General features: G+C 35.9%; 1 protein-coding gene across 2 annotated transcripts in view; it reads right to left on the minus strand.

Annotated features, from left to right (window-relative positions):
* Positions 1-12,180, minus strand: part of EIF5B (eukaryotic translation initiation factor 5B) — a 69,686-nt gene that overhangs the window by 15,234 nt on the left and 42,272 nt on the right. The window contains exons 10-14 of one of the 2 annotated variants that reach the window (XM_032178091.2): positions 7,858-8,144; positions 5,370-5,477; positions 5,068-5,178; positions 2,244-2,311; positions 1,558-1,699 (exon numbers count right to left, since the gene is read on the minus strand). In XM_032178091.2, the coding sequence (XP_032033982.1) occupies positions 1,558-1,699; positions 2,244-2,311; positions 5,068-5,178; positions 5,370-5,477; positions 7,858-8,144 (716 nt within the window). Of the gene's footprint in view, positions 1-1,557; positions 1,700-2,243; positions 2,312-5,067; positions 5,179-5,369; positions 5,478-7,857; positions 8,148-12,180 lie in introns of both variants that reach the window. The other variant, XM_032178090.2, reaches the window with a different exon arrangement.

Below are 12,180 nucleotides of genomic sequence, written 5' to 3' on the forward strand. Positions count from 1 at the left end.
TTTTCTACCACATCCGCAGTGACTTCCTCTACTGAAATCTTGAACTCCTCAAAGTCATACATGAGAGTTGAAATCGGCTTCTTCCAAACTCCTATCAATGTTTACATTTTGTCCTCTTATGGATCATGAACATTCTTCATAACATCTAGAAGGGTGAATCCTTCCCAAAAGGTTTTCAACTTTTGCCCAAATCCATCAGAGGAATCTCGATCTACGGCAGCTATAGCCATACAAAATGTATTTCTTAAGTAACAATACTTGAAAGTTGAAAACACTCCTTGATCCATGGGCTGCAGAATGGATGCTGTATTAGCAGGCACGAAAACAACATTAATCTCCTTGTGTGTCTCCATCAGAGCTTGGGTAATCAGGTGCACTGTTAACAAGCAGTAATATATTGAAAACAATCTTTTTCTCTGAGCAGTTGGTCTCAACAACAGGCTTAAAATATTCAGCAAACCATGCTATGAATAGACGTGCTATCATCCAGGTTTTATATTTCCATTTATAAAGCACAGAATGGATTTGGCATAATTCTTAAGGGCCCTAGGATTTTCAGAATGGTCAATGAGCATTGGCTTCAACTTAAAGTCACCAACCACATTAGACCCTAACTAGAGACAGCCTGCCCTTTGAAGCTTTGAAGCCAGGCAGTGACTTCTCTCTAGCTATGAAAGTCCAAGATGGCATCTTTTGCCAATAGAAGGCTTTTTTGTCTACATTGAAAATCTGTTGTTTAGTGTAGCCACCTTCATCAATCATCTCAGCTAGAGCTTCTGGATAACTTGCTGCAGCTTCTGGGTCAGTACTTGCTGCTTCAACTTGTACTTTTAGGTTACAGAAACAGCTTCTTTCCTTAAACCTCATGAACCAACCTCTACTAGTTTCAAACTTTTCTTTGACAGCTTCCTTACCTTCCTCAACTTACAAAGAATTGAAGAGAGGGCTTTGCTTTAGATTAGGCTTTGGCTTAAGGAAGTGTTGTGGCTGGATTGATATTCTACGTGCGACTCCTCCTTTCACTTGAACACTTACAGGTCATTGTAATGTTATTAATTGGCCTAATTTCAATACTGTCTCAGGAAACAGGCCCAAGGAGACAGAAAGGGACAAGGGAACAGCTGGTTGCTAGAGCAGTCAGAACACACACAACGTGTATTGACTAAGTGTGCCATCTTATAGGGGTGTGGTTTGTGGCACCCCAAATCAATTATAATAACAAAGATCATTTATCCCAGATAACCGTAACAAATGTAATAATGAAAAAGTTTGAAATATTGCAAATTAACAAAATGTGACAAGAAGTGAACACATGCAGTTGGAAAAATGGCACCAATAGACTTAATACTCTTGCTTGATGCAAGGCTACTACAAACTTACAATTTGTATTAAAAAAAAAACTATACACACATACACACACACACAATATCTGTGAAGCACAATATAGTGAAGCACAATAAAATGAGCTATGCTTGTAAGTTAATTATACTATTTTTTTAATCACAAAAAATTAAGAAACATGTTTTCCTAGGTTAATTTTTCAGAAGGCACACATACCTTATTGAGTGCAACAATGAAGGGACATTTTTTAGATTTGAGAAGGTTGATAGACTCAATTGTCTGGGGCTCTAAACCATGCATAATATCAACAACTAAAATGGCAATGTCACAAAGAGAGCTTCCTCTATTTCTCAGATTACTGTTGAAAGAAGGAAAAGAGCTATTAGTAGAAAATCTTGAAATTAATACTTTTCTTAAACTTTTAAACTTCTTTGTAAAACCCAAATAAAATAGAGTATATGTATTAAATTGTTCAAGTACTATTAGCCCTTAACTTGCTAAATGCTCATCTAACAATCACTTGAATTGACCTCAAGTGGAATGAGCTAGTTTTCGAACCAACTAATATTTCTGATAATTTTACTGACCAAGTTTTCTGTGTTAAAGAATATGGACAAGAGACAATATTCCACTTGTAATGGGTTTTACAGGAGATAGGCCTGGCATGTATTAGCATGTTTTCTGCATTCCATATTAAAGGGGTGCTCTTTTAAAGCAGTAAAGACTTCCCTCTATAAAAAACAAATATTCAAAGAAAACACTAGTAAATCAATGAGGTACAAAGGAGGAGTGGTAGTTATAGAGATCAAATTACTACTCAAAGGTTAATGACTCCGCTGAACTTTCAGACTTAATGGTTTCAAGTAGTTTGCTTGATGAGAAAAGACTCAAATTGGTCTTACCTGAAAGATTCATGCCCAGGAGTATCAATAATTAGCATTCCTGGAATCCGTACATTCTCTCTATCAAACTAGAAACAGTGGGGAAAAGTGCAAAGTTTAAGGAAGTCAGACATGAAAGCTTCTTTACAAAACAATCTTTTAACCATAAAACTCTGAAAGTATCACTACTCCCTTTTCCATATGAATGGTTTTAGAAACAGTGAGTTAACCAGCAAAGTACAATTGTCAGTATTTTCATTAAAATACAAAGGCATTTTAACAAAAAAAAAAATTAAATGAGAAAATATCTCCTTTCTTAAGGTCTTAAAACTATGACCATAGTCCAAGTTTGAGCAGATTATTAAGTAAGTGGTGATACAAATCATAGGGCAGTCATCTGAAATAATCTACAGAAATCTGACATGCAAGAGGTGGTTCTCAGCATTGGGAAAACTTATCTGGTCCTATTTTAAAGCAATTCTGACTTCAAATATGTCCCAAAAGTACATTTTAAAGTAAGTTTACCACATTGATCAAAAGTGTTAAAGAGTAAATGCATACCCTGTTGTATTCAAATAATGTCACAAATGCTTGACTTTCTGGACAAAAGCACATAAATGAATGGAAATAACATTACAACAGATCTAATCTGGACATTCCCTTTTAGTCTAAAAAGTAACACTGACCAACTAATTTCACACACACACACACACACACACACACACACACACCCTTTTTGTATTATGCTTATCTACATTTTTTTTTTGCTAATCTTCAAATGATCTTCCAAAATTTGGTATCCTGATTTACATCAAAATAATGCAATGTAAAACATTTCAGATCTGCATTCTGATGGTCATAAATCAATGTTCACTGAGCACCATAATTATTTCCACTTTAGTGTCTTATATACTAACAGTAAGTAATTACAATTGTCATATAAAGGTTATCCCAAGAACTTTAATACAGGCCTAATAATAATCTTGTTCCTTACGTTCTAAAATAACAATGAGAGTTCAAGTTCTGGCAACTGGTGGAATAAGGTGTTATGAACCCTCTCCTCTAGTGACTAAAACATAGAAATACTGTTTAAAATAGGATGAAAATAAATTATAAATTTGAAAAGCTATAATTCAAGAAAACTGTTCTAAAATAAAAATTCAATACTACATATTATAATAGAACACCACATAACTGGAAAACTCAGAAGCGACATCAAGATGTAAAACGACCATATGCCTTATAAAAAGATGAAATTCAGCTTATGATCAAACTTAACAGCAATACTTTATGAGAGAAGAAATGGGACACAAGACACTTAAGGAATGAAAATGTCAACCAAGGATTTTATATGTGGCCAACTGACTTTCCAGTACAAAGGCCACAAAATAACTCTTCAATATTCAAAAATTCAAGGAATGCTAATTCTTCTAATTCCTTCCTTAGGAATTGACTAGAAGACAAGCTTCATAAAACCCAGTCACAAAGAAACAAAACAAAAACTGGAGAGACAAACTCATAGACTCTTTTTACATGCAGAACTAAGACTAAATAAGGAATAAAAGGAGACATTAGCATGTAATAACATATGCTCTGTTTGTTTTTCAACTTACTGCTTCTCAGTTCCAAAGCTACCACTTTCACCTGCTCTGTGATAATGAAAATGAGGAATTATTAACAAGGCCCAGTTCTCAGTCTGGGTAGTTTCTGTATTACATGAGCCTGGAACATCCTGCTATATCAGACAGCATGAATGCAACCAAAACTAGGACAACCAGAATTGTATGAGAAAGATTCAGGAGCCAACCACTGGGCAAAGATGGGACTATCTCAGCACAATAATAACTGAAATGGACTAATGCACAGTAAATATGTTTAAATCCATGAGTTCATAATAATACAAAACAGAATCAGGCTGGGCACAGTGGCTCACATCTGTAATCCCAGCACTTTGGGAGGCTGAGGTGGGAGGATCACTTGAGCACAGCAGTTCAAGACCAGCCTGGGCAACATAGGGAGAGCCCATCTCTATGAAGGGCAAAAAAAAAAAAAAAAAAGAAAATAAATAAAAATCATATTGGCCACTTTTTATTTTAAAAGCTGGTTAAAAGAAGGTAAAGGATCAGGCATTAATTCTGCCTTTCCTAAATAAGCCATCACTGAATAATCAAATAGTAGATTAGGTAACGTTTCTCTACAGAAGTAATCCAATGATGGCTGATGGAATTCGAGTATCAACATTTTGCAACTCCTAACACATTAAAAGGTAGAGATTATTTGAAAAAGTTGTGGCTGGAGAAGAGATCTTTGATTGGAAAGCTACACCTGGAGGGCTTCTGAAGTAGCTTGCAAGGTTCTATTGCTCAACAAAGGTGACACTTAAAGGGTGGTGTGTATTATACTGATTCTTTAAGCTTTACATTTATCTTACTGTGTTACATTTAACATACATAAACGGAATACCTCCAAACAAGTAGAAAAATATGGGAGAAAAAGAAAAGAAATTGATTAGAAGGGAAAAAGAGTAGAGAAGGAAACAAAATTTTAAATTATGGGGATAAATGGTATCAGTGTTAAAGCATGGAGGCGAATGACTAACTTTGGAATAGTGGCTGCCTCTGGGAGAGGGAGGGAAGGAAATGGAATGTGAGAGCTCCTATAATATGCAGCGTTTTATTCTTTAAAAAGAATGATGTAAAGCAAAATAGGCAAAATAGTACATGTTAATTCTGAATGGTGAGTATATGGAGCTGTTATACTAGTCTCTGTCCTTTTTCTATGTTTGAAATAGTTCATATCTTAATTTTTGTAAGAGATTAAAATATATGAAATACAATGTACTTACATTTTTAATCATCTTAGTCTGTTCATTAATAGCTTCAAGAGGAACATTGGTGGCCCCAATTTGTTGTGTGATACCACCTGCTTCACCATCTTGTACATGTGTGTGACGGAGCTATGAGAAGACAGCAAATACAGATTGGTATTTCAACATGGAAAAGATAGCAGCAAAAATAATAAGAAATTAGCAACTTATTTATTGTAAGCAGAATTGCTTATATGTCCTATTGGTCTCTAAAGTTTTTTTTATAAGGTACCATTCACTTATTTTCAAAGTTCTATCAATACATGTAATATTTTTCTTACTTTATCTAGAATTTTTGTCTTCCCTGTGTCCACATGCCCAAGTACGCAGATAATAGGGGCTCTTAGCTTTTCGGTATTTACATTTTTACTATGTTCAAGTCGCCGTTTCTAGAAATAAAAAAAAAATCAAAAATTAAGTATTATTTCAAATCCTCACTATCCTTATTTTCTATTTTGCCTTGGCAAAAGAATGCAACAACCTGCATCCAAGTTCTTTGTTGATTTGACTACCCATAATTGCAATTTATAATGTGAACTTTACAATCTAATTCCCATCACAGCACCTTTGGACAAGGAAAAACCTGTTTAGATTTCACAGCAGTACTGCTGAATACGAATAGGAATATTGTAAAGTGTCATTTCAAAATTTTTGAATACTTTTGTACACAGTTACTTTAATGGAATATAATGACTAGAAAAGGAATCAATCTTCCCATCATACTGACTATATAGTGCAACCCTGAATTTGTGTGAGGATTTATATAAAAATAGGTGAACTTGTACTTTTTAAAAAATTCTCTGGAACCTAAGAATTTTAAAGATTTTTAATGGCAATTTATTTCACACTTTTATCCAGTATACAAACGCTATACAACCTTTCAAGGAGGAGACTGTTTATTTAAGCTTCAGCTTAAATAAGTATAACATGTCCTGACTTTCCAAGGCTCTACCACTTCCATGAACACCAGCTAAGAGTGAGAAAACTTTTCCTTGAACCACAACATGCTTCTCTGTCGCATTTACCTAAATGCTTCAGCTTTCTGAGGACCAAAAACACATGCCAGCAAGTTTTTCTTTGAAATGACCTTTCAAATACAGTAAAGTGGCATTCAAATTAGATAAACTTGAAGCAAAAACTATGAAGTAATGTCATTTACAAAACTATTTTTCATCTAAAAACCATTTCTGCAAGAACCCTTTACTTGCATTTCTAGTACTAGACATTAGATTTTTTGGTAGAAACTAAAACTGAAAAACTTTTTAAAATACCAAAAGTGAGATGCCTGGGATGAGCACAAAGTAGGACTTAATCACTAGGAAAGAGCAGTACCCGACAACCTCACAGTACATACAACTCAAATTCAAACATCATGACTTTATTTGATATGGCTGAAAACTGCCTCTCTCTCCCACACTTAGTGAAGTATTAAAAATTTTTGGAGGGCAATGAGTTACAAACTGACTCAGGAATTCTAAGTATACTGAAGCAATGACAGGACAAGACTACAAACCCCATTCCACAATGGAGATTCTGACCCAGGAATGGAGTGAATTTCAGAAAATCATAATAGGTAGTAAGGTTTATGGATCCATGAAGTTTGTTATGGACTGAACATTTCCCCAAAATTCCTACCTTGAAGCCCTAACCCCTCATATGACTATATTGGCGGCTAGGGCCTTTATTTTTAAAAACATGAAGCTCATACACACCTACCATTAACTAATCTAGGGAGCAGGATAATTGAGAAACTCTTCTGCTTTATACTTATTTTGTTTGTTAATCAGCAAGCACAGTACAGATATTCCATCACTCTCTCGAACATGGGTATATGGCAAGGGAGCTGGTGGGAGTAGGTGCTACGGGAAAAGACAGTCATAACTGAGGTGCCAGGTGGGGGAGAATGCTACAGGCATCTAGCAGGCAAAGGCCAAGATGTTGTTCGATATCATACAAGGAAGAAAACAGTCCCTGTCCCCAACAACAAAGAATTATCTGGCCCCCAAATTTTAATAGTGCCAGGGCTGAGAAACCCTAATTTAGAATAACAAATCCTCTTAGTCCTTTAGAAATTTAGACAATTTATCCATACCTAGACTTTACAGGAGAAAAAGCAAATGTTGATATATAGGTAGTAAAACAAAAAATTAAAAAATTAATAATACACAAAAAGGAAAGCTAAAATAGTTTTTAGCTTTAAAATAGTTTAATATCCTCAAGCAAACTAGATTTTAATGTATTATTTACATTAAGCTGACAGAACTAAAGAAAACTTTCTTTTGAAGCCTACTGAAATCTACTGCATTAAGTAGGAAAAATACAGAAAGCCTATCAGGTATCGGACTTTACTAAATAGAAGCCTCATCAACCCACCAGATTTAAGCAACTAAAGTGATCAGATGCCTCATGGTGACTAACCTAAATATGTGAGGCAAACACATAACTGATGTTTATAAGCAGAGGGCATATGCTCAGAATACCTCTGCATACTTATAAACTATCACTCAAAGAGTACATTAAAATTTGGAGAAAACAAGAAAAAAAATGATGAAGTAGTCACACCATTCTATCTTAGGTAAGAGCGGGGTGGGGGTGTCTTTGGGTAAGACCAGTATCGGAGGCCAATAATATTTCAACATTACAAAAACTGAACGGTATTCTATTCTTGAGAATATATAAAGTGCTGTTCAAAGCCTTTAGTTGTAGAGTACTGTTTTAATCATCACAGAGGAGTGGGAAGAAAGAAAGTAGAAAGGGTAAAATAAATACCTCAATCCTCCGTTTTGCTTTGTCATAAGCCCTTTCTTCTTTAGTCCGATCATCATCAGAGTCATATTCAGAATCTGAGCTCATTTCTTTACTTGGCTTTTTATCTAATGTCTTCCCTGAATCCTTCTCATCTGACACCTTTTCATCTTCCTCATCACCTTCACTGCCTTCACTTTCTCCCTCCTCTTCCTCCTCTTCTTCACTTTCTTCATCTTCCTCTTCCTCTTCCTCTTCTTCCTCCTCCTCTTCAGGGTTTTCTTTTACTTCTATATGAACTGTGTTTCCTTCTACTAGGAAAGCAAATATATTTTTAAATAAATAAACATTAATATGATAGATTTCTATCAAAATAAGAGACTTTAAAGCAGGGGTGTCCAATCTTTTGCCTTCCCTGAGCCACATTACAAGAAGAATTGTCTTGGGCCACACATAAAATACACTAACACACTAACACTAACAATAGCTGATGAGCTTAAAAATAAAAATAACAAAAAGAAGTCTCACGTTTTAAGAAAGTTTACGTATTTGTGCTGGGCCACATTGAAAGCCATCCTGGGCTGCATGTGGCCCACAGGCTGCAGACTGGACAAGCCTGCTTTAAAGTAAGGGAAGGAGATAATGACTGGACCGGAACTGTTTCAGATTTTTTAAAATTTGGAATATCTGCATTCTATACTTACTTCATATTTTTTTTAATTTGGAATATTTGCATCTAAAATCGGAAAAACCTGAAATATGAGATGCTCCAATGAGCATATCCTTTGAGCGTCACGTAGTGGTGCTCAAACTTGATTTTGGAGCATTTCAGATTTCAGATTTTTTAATTTTAGAGGCTCAACTTGTATTTAAGGCAGTAACATGGTGTTTTCATACATCATAAACGCAAGGTGTTTGTCTATACGCTAAAACGAAGTCTGTCACTTAACAGTAAAACCTTACGGCAGTAATCCATACTGAAGTCAGCATTAGTAAGACAGAATCCATGGGAGAACAGAAACTCAAGGAGGTGAGAACAGTCTTTAGTACCACTTTCCCCTTATGGTCATTTGTTGATTCGGGAGGAGGCAGATGAAAGGCTAAGCTGCATTGGGAGTCCAGACCTACCAGAATACTAAGAATTCAAGGGGGTGCAGTGAGCAGACGTTGGGTTACACCCTTACTGTGGGGTAAAATCATGAAGAGCTGCACCCTAGGAATAAGGATAAGAAATAAACAGGATCTCCCCATTATTGGCAGATCACCTTCAGATCCTCTCGATTCTAAGTCTAGAATAAGATTATTCCATATTGCTAGTTCACTCAGGTACCTTGTGGAAGTAACATATAAATTAGCTCTGGAGAAAAGAAAACATCATCCTTGACCTCAAATTACTTCTCCAAGCAAAATATCCAGCACATATATAAAAACAGCAAGGCACGTGAGAAAACAATTTACATGAGAAGAACCAACATATAAAACACCAAAAGGACTTTTATAAAGTCATAAAATCAAAATTTTAAAATGTGCTTCTAACATTCAGTCAGAAGCAAAAGACAAAGTTAAAATTTTAGAAGGTAAATTAAAACTATAAAAAAATAGTTAAATGGAAATACTAAAACTGAAAAATATAACAAATGAAATTAAGAACACAAAAGATGGGTCTAACCTCAGAATAGAAAGAGCCAAGGAGAAAATCAGTGACCTAGAAGGCAGTCAAGAGAAGCAATCCAGAATGAACCACAGAGACTCACTAGGCAGAAAATACAGAAAAGAAAATAGGAAACAATGACACAATAAGAGGGCCTATCAGAGACACCACTGGAATTTGAGGGAGAAAATGGTTCCTAACATAAAACTGATAAAAACATAAAATCATATATTAATAAAGCTCTGCAAGTAGAATATATTTTTAAAAAACCTATTCTGGGTACATCATGATAAAAATGCTGAAAAGCAAAACCATATGAAAAATTTACGCTGATACCTGACTTCTCAACAGGAACAATGAAAGCCAGGGCAAGGGAAGAATAACTCCAAAGTGTTAAACTTCAACCAATAATTCCTCACTCAGTAAATATATAAAACTAAAGAATGAAGATGCAATAAAGATGTTTTTCGAAAGCAAAATAGAATGTCTTACTAACTGATCCATACTAAAAAAAACTCTAAAGTGTTCTTCAGATAGGAAGAAATGATCTCAAATGGAAGGTAAAAGATGCAGGAAATGAAGCACAACAAAATGTTAGGAATGTGGGTAAACTTAATAAGTATTGACTACATAAAATATAAGCTAATTTGAGGTTTTAGATAATGAAAAGAAATGAGAAAAATTATATCTTTTTTTTTTTTTTGAGAGAGTCTCACTCTGTCGCCCAGGCTGGAGTGCAGTGGCGCAATCTCAGCTGGCTGCAACCTCCGCTTCCCGGGGTCAAGCGATTCTCATGCCTCAGTCACCTGAGTAGCTAGGATTACAGGCGCACGCCACGATGCCCAGCTAAATTTTCTAGTTTTAGTAGAGGTGGGGTTTCACCACGTTGGCCAGGCTAGTCTCAAACTCCTGATCTCAAGTGATCCGCCCACCTCGGCCTCCCAAAATGCTGGGATTGCAGGTGTGAGCCGCCACACCCGGCCGAGAGCAATGATATCTAAATAGAGTATTGGGTAAATGTCATTCAAGTACTCTAAAGTCCCTGCATTGTTAGAGGATAACATCAGACATTGTTAGTTCAAAGGTACTTGCTAAAAATTTTCTTAATCACTAAAAAGTTTTTTGAAAAGTACACAACTGCTAAGCTCATGAAAGGAGAAAAAAATAAAATTTTAAAAACCTAGTAACCCAAAAGATGATTAGAAAGGAGAGAAAAAGAACCACGCAGAACAAAAAAGGACTTAGTAAGATGAAATGTTTAAAATCAATATACTTCATTAATTACACCAAATGTTACATTTAATGAATGGGCTAAGTACTCTAGGTAAAATATAAAGATGGACAAATTGGATTAAAAAAATCTCAACTAGATCCTAGCTGTGATTTGTAAATGGTGTCCCCTCTAAAATTCATGTTGAAAACGTAATCCCCATTTTGCTGGCAGGAGGTAGCAGGGTGATGGGGAAGGTTTTGGGGAGTGATTAAGTCACTCTCATAAATGGATTCATGCCCGCAGAAAAGTGCCTTCAAAGAGAGTTTGCTCCTCTTGCCCTTCCCTCCCTTCCACCATGTGAAGACACAGCCATCCTTCCCTCTGGAGGATGTAGCACCAAGGTGCCATCTTGGAAGCAGGGAGCAGCCTTTACCAGACGCTGGTGCCTTGATCTTGGACTTCCCAGCCTCCAGAACTGTGAGAAATACATTTCTGTTCTTTAGTACTACCGAGTCTGTAGTATTTTGTTACAGCAGAACAAATGGACTAAGATAATGCTATTTACGGATACAGAAAGCGTAATTAAGATAGAAAAAGATCATGTAAATCAAAGCTTGTGTACCTATATGAATTTTAGGTAGACTTTTATATCAAAAGGCATTGTTAGAAATATATATATCAATGATAAAAGAGTCAATTCATTAGAAAGATACAAGATTGTGTTCACCTAATGACACAGCATAAAAATACCTAAAGCAAAAATTAACAGAACTCGGGAGAAACAGACAATCTACAATCATGATGGGAGATTTTAAGACACTGGTCCCAGTAACAGAGAGAAAAAACGGATCAGAAAAAAAACAAAAGCAAAAACAAAAAAACCCTCAGAACGCTATAAAAGACTTGAACAAAATGATTAGCAAACTTGGCCTAAATATAGAAAGCAAGGCATCCAACTACTGCAGAATATAAATTCTTTCCAAATATGAAACACTTATAATAACTGACCATGCTAGGTTGTATAGCAATAATCAACATATTTCAAAGGATAGAATCATGTATGTTCTCTGATCACAATGAAGTAACAAAAGACGATTAGAAAATGCCCATTTTGTAAATTAAGAAATACACTAGGCGGGGTGTGGTGGCTCACACCTATAATCCCAGGACTTTGGGAGGCCAAGGTGGGCGGATCACCTGAGGTCGGGAGTTCGAAACCAGCCTGACCAACATGGAGAAACCCCGTCTCTACTAAAAATACAAAATTAGCTGGGCCTGGTGGCGCATGCCTGTAATCCCAGCTACCCCGGAGGCTGAGGCAAGAGAATGGCTTGAACCCGGGAGGCAGAGGTTGCTGTAAGCCGAGATTGCGCCATTGCACTCCAGCCTGGGCAACAAGTGTGAAACTCCATCTCAAAACAAACAAAAAAAAAACAAGAAAGAAAGAAAGAAATACACTAAATAAATCTTGTAAAACTTAATA

The sequence above is a fragment of the Hylobates moloch genome, unplaced genomic scaffold (genome assembly GCF_009828535.3).
Source record: "Hylobates moloch isolate HMO894 unplaced genomic scaffold, HMol_V3 SCAFFOLD_15, whole genome shotgun sequence".
Lineage (NCBI taxonomy): Eukaryota > Metazoa > Chordata > Mammalia > Primates > Hylobatidae > Hylobates > Hylobates moloch.